Here is a 15,974-nt window from a genome sequence, read left to right as displayed (position 1 = left end):
CTCTTGAATTTCATGCTTAAGGGGTTTCTCTAAAGTGAAGGAATATAAAGTGTATTTACTAGATAAGCTATCTTGGCAGATTTTCATCCCTTTTGGATAAAAGCAAAATTGCACCCAGTACATAAATTGACATATGAAGCAGTAAATAATTGCATTGTGCAAGTTGTTTTAATGGACTCAAGCCAGAATATGCCATTAACCAGCATGCATAGGATATTCATTGAGCTTTGGGTTTATTACCAGGCAAGGGGAAACAAATGAAGGGATGTATAAGGGGGATGATAAAAGTCAGTAAGCACCTGAGAAGGTGAGGAGCTAGGAAGGGAACTTTAGAGGTATGTACAATATTTTTCTTTTTTTTTTCTCTCTTCTTCATCTTCTTTTTTCTTTTCCTTTGCTTTTATTTCTGGGCAAAGAATTAAGTATAAGAAAAGGTTGGTGTCAGCTTTCAAATCATCAAAAATCTGAAAACTAGACAGCAGAATGTGCCAGGCTCTCTTCTAACTTTCCTTTTGTAAGAAGCAGCTGAAGGACCAGGCAATTGAACAAAGGGTGCTATATGTTTATGTGTGAGATGGTGTTTATATACATCTCTACATGAATAAATACTCAGAAACCACAATAGCATTCCCAAAGGAATTCATCCTTAATACAGGAAGTCACAAGCTTTGTGAAGGGACCACAATTAAGCTCCAGTTTTTCATTCTAGATCCCAGGATTTAATTTCTAGAAGAAACAAGACCTCTGTGATATTCCATGGGGCTGTTTAGAATTACAGATAACTTAGCTTATTGAATGCCAAGCTCCTGAGCTTGGCTTAACCTCTAGGGATCTCTTTGCAATCAGAGATGCCTAAAACCATTAACCATGAATTCTGATGGGCATATGCAAAAGTAGAGGCCACAGAACTTACAAATTTGTCAATCATTTTGGCCATACTCCTCTGCCACAAATTTCTTCCCACCACTCCCAAGATGGCTTTTTCTTGTTCTTCACTTGGATTTACTAGATGACCAGGCCTGGGCTATACCAGAGACTGGCTACCTCCCACATACTGTGGACCAGAACTGTGGATTTGATGGAAAAGGGCAAGGGCAGTCTCCCTGTGAGCTTTGACATGTTTATTGCTGAAATTTTGCTTCTCAAAGATCATATATATCTTCATATTTGGGAAGTTCCCATTTTTGTTTTTGTTTTCCTCTCAGTTCTTGTTTATATTTATGGCTCTGTGGAAATCTTTGCCATTTCCTTTTTTCTTTGAAATCATCTCCCACCTTCACTGTTTCAGTTCCTGTCCCACTACCTTGACTCTTCCTTCTTTCTTTCTCTTTTAACTCTTACCATCAGAATGTTGTCATGAGGTCAGTGTTCAAATGTCCGTCCCTAACATCTGTCCAACTAAGCATTTCCATATAGAACTCATCATGTTTGGAAGCAAATTCATTCTTTTATTCTTCTATATTTTTGGAACAATTCAACTGTTTGATAGTTAAGCCACTTACCTAAGCAACAATATAAAGGCTGAATGAGATAGTACATCCTTTTCCCACCCTTGATTTTTATTTTAATCTAATGGAATGGCTAATCTAAAGGGAAACTCCTTTTTTGTAGGAGACAAGGAGAAGGCCTTAGGATCTACTGGGGGAGTCTGGAGCAGCAGTCTCTCTTATCCCGTTGGAATCCATGGTCCACTGAGGTGCCTTATGCTACCTTCACTGAGCATCCTATGAGATATACCAGTGAGCAGTTCCTTGAAATTTGCAAGGTAAGAATTCACTCTTGGGTTAGCTTTGTCGCTACAGTTTTGTGCTTCTAAAGCATGTACAGTAAAAAAAAATAACATAAGATATTACATGGGGTTTATGTAGGTAACAACTCAAAGAGGTTTATATAAGTTTTTAGTAAACAATGGAGCTGTTTTATATATTTTAAAAATATATAATATTTATATTATCCATACCATGCTATTTCTGTCTTGCTAATTTCTTAGCAGAAAATCATAGTGTAATATTGTTTAAAAATTGCAATAGTTGTGTTTGTCTAACTGGGCTTGTTACCTATAGGGTGCATATAATTTTCTATACATAATTAAATTCTATTTTATTCAGAGGATTGTGGATAGTGTGCAGTATGAAGTATGCCTCTGTAGTCATATTTAAGTCAGTTTTTTCTCTGCACCTTGGTTGTCTTATCTCTAAGTGGAAATAATGAACACTGACCTTCTTCCCAAACTCATTGGATCATTGTAAGGTTAAATGAGATAATGTGTAAAAAAAGTTCTATAAGCTATAAAGCAATTCACAGTATTTTATGTCCTTACATCTCATCTCACCAAGTAGATTATAAATGTATTGGTGGCAGGTAGAATTACTGTTACTATTCTTTCTTCTTCCCCAGGGAAACATAAGCTAAAATACTCTAAATAAAATTATTGGAGCCATACATGCAGTGAAGATCAACCTTGACATTTTCAACAAAACCAGATAGACATATACAAGTTCATTATAGGCCTAGACATTCTTGCTGTCACTGTCCTTTCTATGTTTACCTTCATGTGCTGGCATCCACTTCAAATATCACAACTCATTTGATATGAATTTAGAACATGACAACCTGCATGTAAAGTCTTCTGTGGCTGGATGGTATCAATTGCATTTCTTGCATTATTTTAAACTCACTTATTCATATAAGTTTATATGTATATCATAAACAAATATTTTAAATCGATGCCCCCTATCCTAAAAAAGGATGTGAGGCAAAATATATGTGATTAGAGACTGGATGGGGTCTTCAGCATCCTTTAAGTTGATTGAATTCCATTCTTCTCTCAGGAAAAGTCAATGGTCCTCTCCAGATTTAGGCAATCATCCTCAGGGATTTATGATCTAGTGCTTATTCTGGCTCCAAGCTATTGTAGGACTAAATTAGTTCATTGTATGGATAATGTTTATACTCTTCCTGCTATAATCCTATTTCACAATACCTCAACCCAAGCATCAACAGAAGCCCAGAAGCCCCTAGCCTCACTCTTAACCACCCAACATCAACAAAACAAAACAAAATGAAAACCAATAAGAACAACATAGCACTTATGCAAAGGCATTTATGTGAAAGTAGACTCACCAGGGGCATCAGGGAGAGAGTTTGGGAATTTACATCATTATAACACCCCAAACTTCAAATGGAATATCAGATATTCATGTTTTTAAAAGATCTTATGAATAATAACACCCTAATGAATTGCTCCATAATCTTCTTCCCTCTTCTCTGTATCTAGCTCTTGCCACACCCCCAAGTCTTGTTTTAGTTTTTCTTATTAACAGCATAAAGTAGTTTATCTGTTTCCTTTTTTTTTCTTTTTGTTAATCCTCACCCAAGGATATTTTCCCATTGATTTTTAAAGAGAGTGGAATGCAGAGGGAGAGACACAGAAAAGAGAGAGAGCGACATCAATGTGAGAGAGACATATTGATTGGTTGTCTCCCAGGCATGCCCCTACCAGGGCCTGATCAAACCTGCAAATGAGGTACATGTCCTTGACTGGAATTGAACCCTGGACTCTTCAATGTGTGAGCTGATACTCTATCCACTGAACCAAACCAGCTAGGGCTAACTATTTCTTTTTTAACACCAGCTATTCCAACTCAAGAACTTAATAATGTAACTTACCAAAGCCATTTCCTACCTTTAAAGGGAATCTAGTTCTGGCCATTAAAATAATATATATTTTTAATTAATAATAGTTGTATTTTATTGTAAGTCAAAATAAATACCAACTTAATAAATAAATAACAGCAATAGCCTTTGTGATTATATTCATCACTTCCTGGACCAAGTCTTCTTTTATTCCTCATACCTTGTGCATCAAGTACTTATTCTTTGAGTGTCCTTTGCTAGAAGAGATTTTGGGTGAAGGATTAAAAACAAGCTCTATTTATTACAGAGAAATGCCACTGTATTACTCTAATTTCTGTTAGTGTTTTGTTTTATTCTGTTAATATATAAACACAATCAAATAATTTAAGAAGGAAGTTGAAAACTAAAATATTGAGAGGGGTGTGGAATAATTATTTCCCAAATACCCATGAATGTAATTAGTAAACTGGAACATTAAATTTTCCTCAGGCCTTTCTATTAGTCAAAGCTAAAAAGGAAATTTGATGTTGATATAGCTCTTGTTGGATAAAAGTAAGAACAGTAGAGAGAGAGAGAGAGAGAGAGAGAGAGAGAGAGAGAGAGAGAGACAGTGTGTGTGTGTGTGTGTATGCGCAGTCCCCTACATGTGTAGGCTTGAGCATAAGGAATGGTTGGCCAGTTGGTTTGTTGGTTTTCAGTCGATCAAACTACTTTGTGGATCTGTTAGGTGTGTTGCTTTTAAAGCTTTTCTTCGTTATTCTTCCAAACTCTTTTTTTTTTTTTAATTCCTGGCAACAGTTTGGTTCTCTCTTTTGCCAAGCCATTTCTTAATTTAAAGACCACCCAACTCCCAACTCTGTAGGAAAACAAGTGATCTCCATCTGGGATGTGTGATGATGAGTATTCTGATCCAGTTCTTAGAATCTTAGTTTTTCTTTTGTTGTTGGTTTTTATGTCACAGTATTATTTATGTTTAGGACATTTTCCAAGACTGGCTTTGATTAAGACCCAATTATCTTAACATAAAAGAATAAATAAGAGAAAGATAATTCTGGGGATATAGAATACCTTTTATATGAATATTTTGGCATAACATAAGATATTAAAAGGATAATATAAATTAATTTTTCCATTTTCCTTATGAATGAAACAGTAAAAAGTAGAAGAATATGGGGGAAATTGCCTAACTCAATCAAATAGCCGAAATAATGAAAAACAACAACAACAACAACTATGGCACAGGAAAGGGAATCATATAGAGCCGAGTTATATGCAGTCAAAATTTTTAAGTTGTTTACACTCTAATGGAATAACTTAATATTTTTTAAAATCCAAATTTATTTTTACTCAAAATCTTTTCTCCTAGGTTCTCTTTATTCAACAATTATTTTCTCACACCTACAAAGCACAGGTATTGTGATTATTGTTAAAGGTACAAAAATCAATGAGATAATATCCTTCCCTTTGTAGACTGTATTGCTGAATAGAGGAGGCAGATAAAAATGCAAAGACTTTTAAATGAATACTGATTGACTTAAACAGAAGTTTGTATCAAATGAAGAGGAATGGAGGCACATGAAGGTACAAGGAGTATTCTTAGACACAGAATAATTCAGTTGAGCTGGAGTTTAATCTTATATATTTGCCATGATAATTTTCATATCTCGAAAAATACAGGATAGGGTAAAAGTAAGTTTATAATTGTTCATATGGAAAATAATACAATATTTAATAAATAATAAATACAAAAATAAACTCTGTATACTCATTACTATAAACCTACTTTTGCCTCATCTTATAGGTATGTGTGTTTAAACTAAGGTAGAAGTAGTAGGAATGAAAAGAAGATGAAGACATTTTGAGTTGTTCAGAATATAGAATCAATGAAAGAAGATAACTGGCAGTATATATAGGTGAAGAAGAAGATTTCAAATATTTCTGGCTGAGTAGATGGTGATTCCATTAATTTAAATGGAGAAATCTAAAAGAAGAGTAGGTTTGGAGGTTCACTTTAGGACATGAATTTGATGTCCATGGAACATGGGGTAGAGTTGGTGGTCAATCAGTTAGAAATTTAGGTCTGAAGCTCAGGAGAAAAAGCTGAGCTGGTAACAAAGGTTTCAGCATTGGGTCAAAGCTGAGTCTTAGGGATGCTTGGTTAGGAAGTTACCCTAGCAAAGAACATGAATGGACACAATTTAAAGTATCTCTTAGTTTCACTGTTCAAAAAATCACAATCACATTTATACAATACTATGTCAAAATACATTTTCTAAAATCCATCTCACTACAGCATTCTACATCTGGCAAATACAATGGTCAAATAGTCTCTTTGCAGACATTCTTGCTTATTTCAGAACCTCACCAACATTTTCCAATCTGGGCAGATACTATGCATTATTCATATAAAACAGTTGTGAATATAGGAAATAATAGTTTTGGACATTGATTACATTATTATAAGATATAAACATAATATCATGTAATCTATATACATAAAAAGCTAATATGCAAATTGTCCCTGCATGAGTTTGAACAGGAGACCAGTAGTTTGATTGCTTGCTATGACGTGTGCTGACCACTAGCGGTGGTGTGGAATGAAGGACGGCTCCAGCCAGCAGCCAGAAGGCCCCGATCAGCCCTGATCACCAGCCAGACCTAGGGACCCTACCCATGCACGAATTTCGTGCACTGGGCCTCTAGTATTATATAATTATCTATTTTCTATTTATTGATTACAGTTTGCATATTTTCATGTAATTCATAACAAAAACCCTGTGTGAAAAGATAGCCATCTCAGTTTTAAAAATGAGGGTACTTAGAGTGATTAAGTTGACCAAGGTATTACAATAAAATAGTTATATTTCTACACCAAAACAATTTGCTAATATGCAGAGAAATGTGTTTAAATTTGAAGGAACTCTGTGTATATGTATTCATATTTATTGATATGATATGATATGATATGATATGATATGATATGATATGATCCTATCTAATAATAGACAAACATGGTAATTAACTGTACCTCCGACACGCTTCCCATTGGCTAATCAGGGCGATATGCAAATTAACTGCCAACCAAGATGGCGGCCAGCAGCCAGGCAGCTGAAGCGAACAGGAGGCTTGCTTGCTCCAGTGATGGAGGAAGCCAAGGTTCCCCGCCTGCCACTGCCAGCCTCTGAGCTGCACTCTAAGAAACAATGTTGCAAATATAGAAGCTAAACAAACCCCAGAAACCTGCTTTCAGCCGTCAGAGCTGGAGCCACAACAGTGTTTCAATTATAGAAGCCAAACAAACCCAGATACCTGCTTTCAACAGCCAAGGTCTCAGAGCTGGAGCCAAGCCTCAGAGCTAAAGCCAGCTCTCAGCTCCAGTGACAGCTATAGAAGGTAAATAAATCCCAGAATAAAAAAAAAGATAGAAAAAAAGGAGAGGTTGGGAGCTTCAGTCACCTGCCAGCCTGAAAACGGCCCTCAGCCCCTCACCCAGTCTGGCCAGGCACCCAGTGGGGACCCCCACACTGAAGGGGGTGTGATCAGCTGCAAACAGCCATCATCCCCTCATCCAGGCTGCCAGGCACCAAGCGGGATCCCCACCCTGATCCAGGACACCTTCAGGGCAAACCAGCCGGCACCTAGCCGTGCACCAGGCCTCTGTCCTATATAGTAAAAGGGTAATATGCAAACTGACCCTAACAGCAGAAAGACTGGGAATTACTGGTCACTATGACACACACTGACCACCAGGGAGCATACGCTCAATGCAGGAGCTGCCCTCTGGTGGTCAGGGCTCTCTCACATGGGAGAAGCTCTGTTCAGCCACAAGTCAGGCTGATGGCTGCCAATACAGTGGTGGTGGTGGGAACCTCTCCTGACTCCTCAGCAGCGCTAATGATGTCCAACTGCAGTTTAGGCCTACTCCCTGCTGGCAAGTGGACATCCCCCGAGGGCTGCCGGGCTGCCAGAGGGATGTCTGATTGCCATTTTAGGCCCAATCCCCCGGGAAGCAGGCCTAAGCCAGCCGGTGGTCATCCCCTGAGGGGTCCCAGACTGAGAGAGGGCACAGGCCGGACTGAGGGAACCCCCCAACACCCCCCCCAGTGCACAAATTTTTGTGCACTGGGCCTCTAGTATAATATAAAATAATATAATATAATATAATATAATATAATATAATATAATATAATATACACTAATAAAAGAGAAACATGGTAATTAGCGTATGACCACTACCCTTCCCATTGGCTAATCAGCATATCCTTATGCAAATTAACTGTCAGCCAAGATGGCGGCTGGCAGCCAGGCAGCTGGAAGCGAACATGAGGCTTGCTTGCTCCAGTGACTGCAGACTCCAACGTTCCTCGCCTGACTTGCTGGCCTCTGAGCTGCAGCTCTAAGAAACATTGTAACAAATATAGAAGCTAAACAAAACCCCAGAAACCAGCTTTCAGCCGGCCAGGATCTCAGAGCTGGAGTTATACATTGTTTCGATTATAGAATGCAAACAAACCAGATACCTGCTTTCAGCAGCGGAAGCCTCAGATCTAGAGCCAGAGCTAAAGCTGGCCCAGAATAAAAAAAAAAAAAAAAAAAAAAAAAAAAGGAGTGGTTGGGAGCTTCAGTCAACTGCCAGCCTGAAAGCAGCCCTCAACTCCTCACCCAGACTGGCCCCAGTGGGGACCCCCACCCTGAAGGGTGTGTGACCAGCTGCAAACAGCCATCATTACCTCATCCAGGCTGGCCAGGCACCCCAGTGGGGACCCCCACCCTGATCCAGGACACCCTTCAGGGGAAACCAGCCGGCCCCCAGGCCTCTATCCTATATAAGGGTAATATGCCTCCCAGCACCGGGATCAGCGGAACCATGAGGCCTCCTGGCACTGGATCAGCGTGACAGGGGGCAGCGCCCAAACCCCCTGATCGCCCTGCGGCTCTGTGTGTGACAGGGTGCGGTGCCCCAACCCCCTCCCCCCCCCCCCACACACACGGGCCCTGCTCTGTGTGTGACAGGGTAGAGCCATAACCTCCCCATCTGCCCTGCCCTGAGTGTGACAGTGGTGGGGCCCCAACTCCCTGATAGGCCCTGCTCAGTGGGTGATAGAGGGCGGAGCCCCAACCCCCTGATCCACCCTGCTGTGTGTGTGACAGGGGGCGGTGCCCTAACTCCCCTATTGGCCCTACTCTGTGAGTGACAGGGTGGGGCTCCTCAACCCCCTGATGGGCCCTGCTCTGTGGGTGATAGAGGGCGGTGCCCAACCCCCTGATCCACCCTTCTCTGTGTGTGACAGGGTATGGAGCCCCAACCCCCCTGATGGGCCCTGCTCTGTGCGTGACAGGGGGTGGCGCCGCAACCTCCCCATCAACCCTGCCTTGAGTGTGACAGAAGGCGGTGCCCCAACCCCCCAATCGACCCTACCCTGAGCATGACTAGGGGTGGCATTGCAACCTCCCGATCCGCCCTGCTCTGTGCATGACAGGGGGCGGCGCCCCAACTCCCCAATCAGCCCTGCTCTGAGCCCGACCAGGGGCTGCATCTAGGGATTGGGTCTGCCCTCTGTCTCCCAGGAGCAGGCCTAAGCCAGCAGGTTGTTATCTCCCGAGGGGTCCCAGACTGTGAGAGGGCACAGGCTGGGCTGAGGGACCCCCCCCCCCTTCCCCCCTGAGTGCATAAATTTTTGTGCACCGGGCCTCTAGTATAATATAATATAATATAATATAATATAATATAATATAATATAATATAATATAATATAATATAAAACATTATACATTATGACCAGGCTAAACTATACTCCATTGTTTGATTAACTTAACATTTGTAACTTGTAGTTTTATCTCCCCTCTTGTAACTATTGCCTGGCTGGGTTTTTGTAGTGTGTGGAGAGTCTTGCTCTGAGTGACTAGTGAGAGCCCAGTGCTGGTGAATAATAGTGAATGGATCAGGGAAGCTTTACAGCCAAATTAAAGTGATTGCATTTTCTTTTTATTCTTTTTCTGACATCTTGACCTTTCATTGTAAGGAAATTATGAAAGTGAATCAATATTTTAGCAATTAAATGTGACTTTTATCCTTAGCCCCAATAAGAACAAAACAAATTTTGCCCTCCAGATACTTATAGTAGAAAGAAAGAAGGTTAAAAAAAAAGGAATTAACAAATTATAACTGAATGTGCTAAGACTGTTTATAGAGAAATTCCCAAGGTTTTATAGGAGTTCAGAAGAGGGAACAGGTAAATCCAAAAGTTAACAGGTGACATAATATTTGATATACATCTCAAGGTGAGTGATTTAAGCATCAAAGAAGGTGGGGAAGACATTTTAAGTAAAAGAAACATGGTTAGAAGCTGAAAATTAGAAAGGTATATGAAATGTTCTTGGATAAAGAGTAGTTTGTTTTAGCTCGAGTTTAAAGTGGGTGTGTGTTGATGGGAAGGTTGAAGGAATGAAATAGGATGAGTATGCAAATTAGAATGTGTACAGACCTCACTTTTTTAGGAAAGGAACTTCTGCCTCATCCTCCTTTTCTCTCTACATACCTGGGCATACTCTAGTCACAGTGTCTCCATAACAATAGGTCCAAGTAAAATGTGCAAGAAAGATATAGACATTTTGTCCAGCTGTGTAACTTCCCAAGTGGTTTCCAGTGTTGGGTATTGGATGGACTTACTCTGTATCCCAGCATGCTTCACTTTCTACATAGGGAGACTGAAACTTATAGCCTGCAGGCTTGGAAAACCTGCTCAGCTGAGGAATGTGGGAGTGCAGGCATGAAACCATGTCTCTTTACCCAGTGTAAACAGGAAGCAAAGGATGGTTGTAATAAGGAAAACTGAGACTCTGGGCAGTGGACTGCTGGCAGACAGCACCTGAAGCGAACCAGGTGCCCAGTCACTCAGCTGGTAAGCTGGTAAATAATAGTTGTAAAGTCAAAAACATTCAACACTCCCCACCCAACACACACACACATACACACACACACACACACACTGCTATACCTTATCCTACCAACACATAGCCCCTATGTAATCGGAGTTGTTAAAATTTGACCCCATGTTTTTGAGACTGGAATAAAAGAAGGAGGCAGGGGTGGGTGTATAAAAGCTTTTAGAGGAAAGTATGTGGCTGGTGGCTTTCATATCAGATGACACTGTGTTTTTGTCACACAGATTGAGTTCGGGGGCTTGAAACACTCAAAAGGCAGCTTGGGGACTTGGCCTTTTATCTGCCTCCCCTTCAATGTACTGCTTGTTCTGTTTTCCAGGCCCCTCCTCCTTTTAGAGGGTTCATAGAAATGACTACAAATAAAGTGCATCTGGCTCTTTGTCAAGTTCACTGAGTATAAAATAGTGTCATCTTTTTCTTTACAGCGCTTAGATTCTGAGGCCACAAAGGATTCTCATGCAATGAAGCTTATGATGAGGACTGGGGAGGCACTTAGTAATCTCATTTGACAAACATTTCTTAATGTATAAAAAGGCATATTGACTATCCAGAGGGTACTGGCAATGGAAATGTTGAGGTGGATTGTACTTTGGTATTTAAGAAATCATAATTTGATGATGATGATAATGATGATGATGACAATGGTTTGACAATGTTTATTGGTTATTAGCTGTAGACTTCCTTTATGGCCCTTTCCAATATGATTCCAAATTTTAGCCTCATCACATTTTACTTCCCCAACCCTTCCTGAAATGCATGAGCACATGTGTACACCCACAAAGAGCTTATATACAAACCCTTTATTTCAGTTAGTTTAATCCTTACAAATTATGAGTTTGATCCTATTAGTAGCCTTATTTTATAGAAAAGATACTAAAAATTTCAGAGAGGGTCTATAAAAATTAACACTGCTAGTGATTGCCATATTTATAACTTAAGACCAGATCTATTTGATTTCAATACTCACATTGCATCATGCTATACTTTCTTTAGGTTAGTGGTTCTCAACAGGGGATGATTTTGCCCCCAGGGGAATTTGGACAATGTGTGGAGACAATTTTGGTTGTCATACCTGGCGTGGGGTGCCATTGGGATCTAGTGAGTGGAGGCTAAGGATTCTTTTTAACTTTATAAAATAGAGTATCCTCACCTTAAGCAAAGAGTTACCTGGCCCTAAATAGCAATGGTCTCAAGGTAGAGAAACCTTGGTTTAGTTGTATAGACAGACATACATGCTTGTTATTCTAGTTCTTAGCAAATTGGATGAAATATTTGAGTGGAGGTATAAGTAAAATATAATAGAATAAAAAATAACTTTTGCCATGAGTATGTGGGAAAGCATTGTGGGCAAGATAGCATTTAAGCTTGGTTTTTATGATGAATAGAAATGTGGGTACTATAGATGTTGTGGATGGAATAGCCAGAGCTAGAGGTTCCTAGGCAAGATTAGTACTCTATTTTTTTAAAAGGCAAAAATCATTTTAAAATAAAATCTTATTTAGACCCCAAATATATAAAACTAATAAAAACAGAGCAGGTCTAATTGATTCTATTGTAGGAATTTAAGCAGGTTACCTGCTTGGCTTCTTTTCTTCCACACTCTCTCCCCAAACCCTCAGGAATTTCTGTCCCAACATTATTAATAAGAGAACTTCCTTTTTTCTCAAAATAATCCTGGTTTTATGATAAACTATATTGTCACCACTCAGTAAGGGAATCCAGTGTTCTAAGGAGTGTGGTTTGAAAATTATTTAGTCTGATATTTTTCTCTCTACCTTTAGAAAATAAGGAACATAAATTCTTGCCTAAACATTAGAATTTTATTGCTATTAATAACAGTGTTTTATAGGAGAGAGGGCTTTAGGACTTAAGTTAGGTGACCTGATTCCAAAACCTTTCTCAGCTGCTTTCTAACTATTTGGCATTTGATAAATCTCTAGAACTCTTGGGCCCTCAGTTTACCTATTAGACTCCTTTGCATTGTCCCCAGTGCTGAGCATATTTTCCAACAAAAGTTCATTGACTTTGTCTATTTCTAAACCCTACCCTTTATCCTATCTTGTTTAGGCTACTAACTTCACTTATGGATATTGTTCTTGACTTCTGGATCTATAATCATTGTTATGAAATTTTTAACTATAGACATGGACTTTTCATCTGCATATTTCTTCATGCTTTAGGCTCAAGTATCCAGCTGGCTATTGTAAATCTCTAAAGGGTTTACTGGTTAAACACTTCAAAAGCACATCTAAAACAGAATCCTTGAGCACTCTCCACCTCCAACCCCTACTCCTGCAGGCTTCTCCAACTCAGTAATGATAGTACTACCTACTCAATTGATAGACCAAAATGCTATATGTCCTCTTTGATTCCTCTATTCTCTCTTCACCTCCTATATTCAATGATATCAGCAAGTACTATGGCTCTACTTTGAAGAATATCCACAATTCAACCAGTTCTCATGTTCTTAACTGTTATCTGGTCCAAGCCACCATCATCTCTTGCCTGGACTGCTGAAGTGACCTCCAAACTCATTTTTTAGATTATTATTGTATCACTTGTTTAAGGGCAGAGACTATATCTTCTTTGTTTTTAAATTTTTAGAAGCACCCAACAGGTATCTGATTCATAATAGACTATCAGAAAATATGGGTTAAACTGACTTCTTAATGTTGCACAAATTATCCTATATAATAAAAGGCTAACATACAAGTTGTCCCCTCAACTGGGAGTTGAACTGGGAGTTGAACCGGGAGTTCGACCAGGGGACAGGGCCAGCCTGTCAACTGCCCACAGCCCCTCCCTCTGACCAGCCCAGCCAAATTGGCCCTGATTGGGCAGGGCCAGCCAGACCCTGTGCATGAATTTGTGCACCAAGCCTCTAGTGAATAATAAAAATAAACAAGATAAGGCAGATGTTTTTATGTACATAACTTGTTAAGTGATTAATTACTTAGTGATAAATTAGTGATTAATTTACTAAAAGACTAACAGAAGCAACATTAACAATTCTAAGAAATGATTCTTGTTTAAAAAGTAAGAATCACTGTAGCTCCCAAGAGTGGTCAACTTTTGTAAGAACTGTTTGGGGCAGGGGTTCATCTGGACCTAATCTGCATTCACTAACTCTGTGCCTTCTTTTCCTCTTCAGCTGTCTGGGTTCATATCTAAGCTTGTTCCAGCTATCCAGAATGCCCTCAAGAGTTCAAGTGGATCTGGAGGAGGAAAAGAACTGATGGTGTTAACTGAACCCATTTTGATTGAGACCTACATGGGACTGATGTCATTCATTGGAAACCGCAACAAACTTGGCTATTCCCTTGCCCGTGGGAGTATTGGTTTTTGAGAGTCTTTTTGATGTATAAGTACATCATTCATAGATATATCATTATTGAAGATTCTGGTTCAGCCCACCATATTTTTGGACTGAAATAATTAACTACTTTTAAATAGTATTACATGATTTTAAATATTTAGTATCTTAGAAAATCTAAAATCTTGATTATACTGATAGAGGTGCCCTTCAGATCTTATGTGAGGATAATCAAGTTTCCTAAAACGAGAAAATAAATTCTCCTAAACCCATTAAATAATGTTATCAAGTGAATACCTGATCATAAACTCAGGGAAGACGCTCTGGGTTCTTGTTCCTCTCTCCTTTAAATGAAGGCATTTTATAGGCCTTGATCTTTAGCCCTCTGATCCTGATCTTCTCTCTCATTGGGTACTCTGTATTATATTAACTACCCTTCTTATGAGAGTGACTTCCAAATCCACATTTTCATCCCTGATATTTCTTCAAGATTCAGTTTTGCATTTGTGTCTGCTGATCATCTCTATCACTGTTCCAATGGCCTCTCACATTCAACATCTTCAAATGCCTGGATTTCTCTGTGGCATTTTCAGGGACCCAATCATTATTCTTGAAATCCATGAGTTTTGATTTCTTTAAACTCCTTGCCAAATACATTCCAAATAGTATCTGTCTTAGTCAGTTTGGGCCACTATAACAAAATACCACAAATTGGATGGCTTATAAACAACTGAAATTTATTTGTCACAGTTCTGGAGGCTGGAAGTCTGAGATTAAGATGCCAGCATGGTCAGCTGAGGGACTCTCCTGAGGTTGCAGACTTCATTATATATGGCAAAGGGGCAAAGGTGTCCTCTTGTGCCGCTTTTATAAGGGCATTAATATCTGCCCTCATGACCTAATCACTGCCTACTGGCCCCACCATAGGGCTTTAAGATTTCAACATATGAAATTTGGGGTGGGGGATGGGAGACACAAACATTCAGGCCATAAAAGTACCACATCTGTATGTGACTTAGCATTCTACCCCAATTCCCAGATGTCAGACTGTTCATTCTTCTTTAAAAATTGTACATATACTTCTCCTTTCCATCCCCACAGGTATATCATTAGATCAACATTTTTACATTTTTAAACACTGCTCACTTGGAGAATGGCCATAGTCTGTTTTTTGTTTTGTTTTTTTACAGGTCATAGCCTTTTAATTGGGATCCTCAATTCAAGGCTGGCTTCTGATCCAATCTGCTCTTGGTTGCCAGATTCATAAAGCACAATTTGGTCATATCAGTCTCTGCTCAAGAATTTTTAATGGCTCATTTCTGTTTGTAATTTTTTGTTCAAACATTTTTTTTAATAGCAGGCCCTTTTGTTCTAATGGGTGTCCAATATGTAAAACAGATAGAAGTAGGGCTACAATGATTAAAATAGAAGTGGTGATGCCACTAGTCTCCTTCTTTTGGGGTCTCAGAGGGAGGTCCCTGTGGAATGTTTATGGATCCCAAAGGTTTTTGAGGTCATCCTAACTCATTTTGTTCCCATTGTTCTTTTTCATTTTATTTCCTCTTCGTATTTTCTTGACTTATGTCTCATTTTGAACAACTTGAGAGATGATCTCATCTTTTCTCAATTCTTCGAGTTTCTTGTATTTTTCAAAATTCCAATTTTACCTTATTTTTAATTCATTTTGAATGTTGAACACCAGGTACATTATTATAATCAGCTTTTTACCTGTCCCAAGACTCAAAGTTGAGAAACCTTGGTAGGAATTCAAATAAAAAAAATTCAGGCATATTTTGTGTGTGTGTGTGTTTTGCTTATGTGGTATCTATTTTTTAAGTCTTTGAAAAATTTACTTCCTCGATTCCTAAGATTTGTCCTCCGATACATTCACAAACATCAATTTAATGGAGGTATTCAGAACCCAAGCCTTGAATAAACCTCATTTCATTTTATCTTTGTTTACTTCCATTAGTATTTCCCTCCCTCTTCTCCCCCTTCCCAGCACCCACATCCCCCTCATGATAGCAAATATTGTTACAATCCCCAAGGTAGGGGACTTCTATTCAGACTGTAAAAGGAA

The 15,974-nt window shown here is 39.2% G+C and overlaps 1 protein-coding gene across 2 annotated transcripts in view; it reads left to right on the top strand.

The window, feature by feature from the left end:
- TPRG1 (tumor protein p63 regulated 1) overlaps positions 1–15,685 on the top strand; it is a 136,823-nt gene extending 121,138 nt beyond the window's left edge. For both annotated transcript variants that reach the window (XM_006084782.3, XM_023750562.1), the window contains 2 exons: positions 1,612–1,765; positions 13,733–15,685. In XM_006084782.3, the coding sequence (XP_006084844.1) occupies positions 1,612–1,765; positions 13,733–13,927 (349 nt within the window). In that variant the 3' untranslated portion in view covers positions 13,928–15,685. The remainder of the gene's footprint in view (positions 1–1,611; positions 1,766–13,732) is intronic.
- The last annotated feature ends 289 nt before the right edge of the window (positions 15,686–15,974 follow it).

Source organism: Myotis lucifugus, unplaced genomic scaffold (assembly GCF_000147115.1).
Source record: "Myotis lucifugus unplaced genomic scaffold, Myoluc2.0 scaffold_14, whole genome shotgun sequence".
NCBI lineage: Eukaryota > Metazoa > Chordata > Mammalia > Chiroptera > Vespertilionidae > Myotis > Myotis lucifugus.
This window is presented reverse-complemented; position numbering and strand designations above follow the sequence as displayed.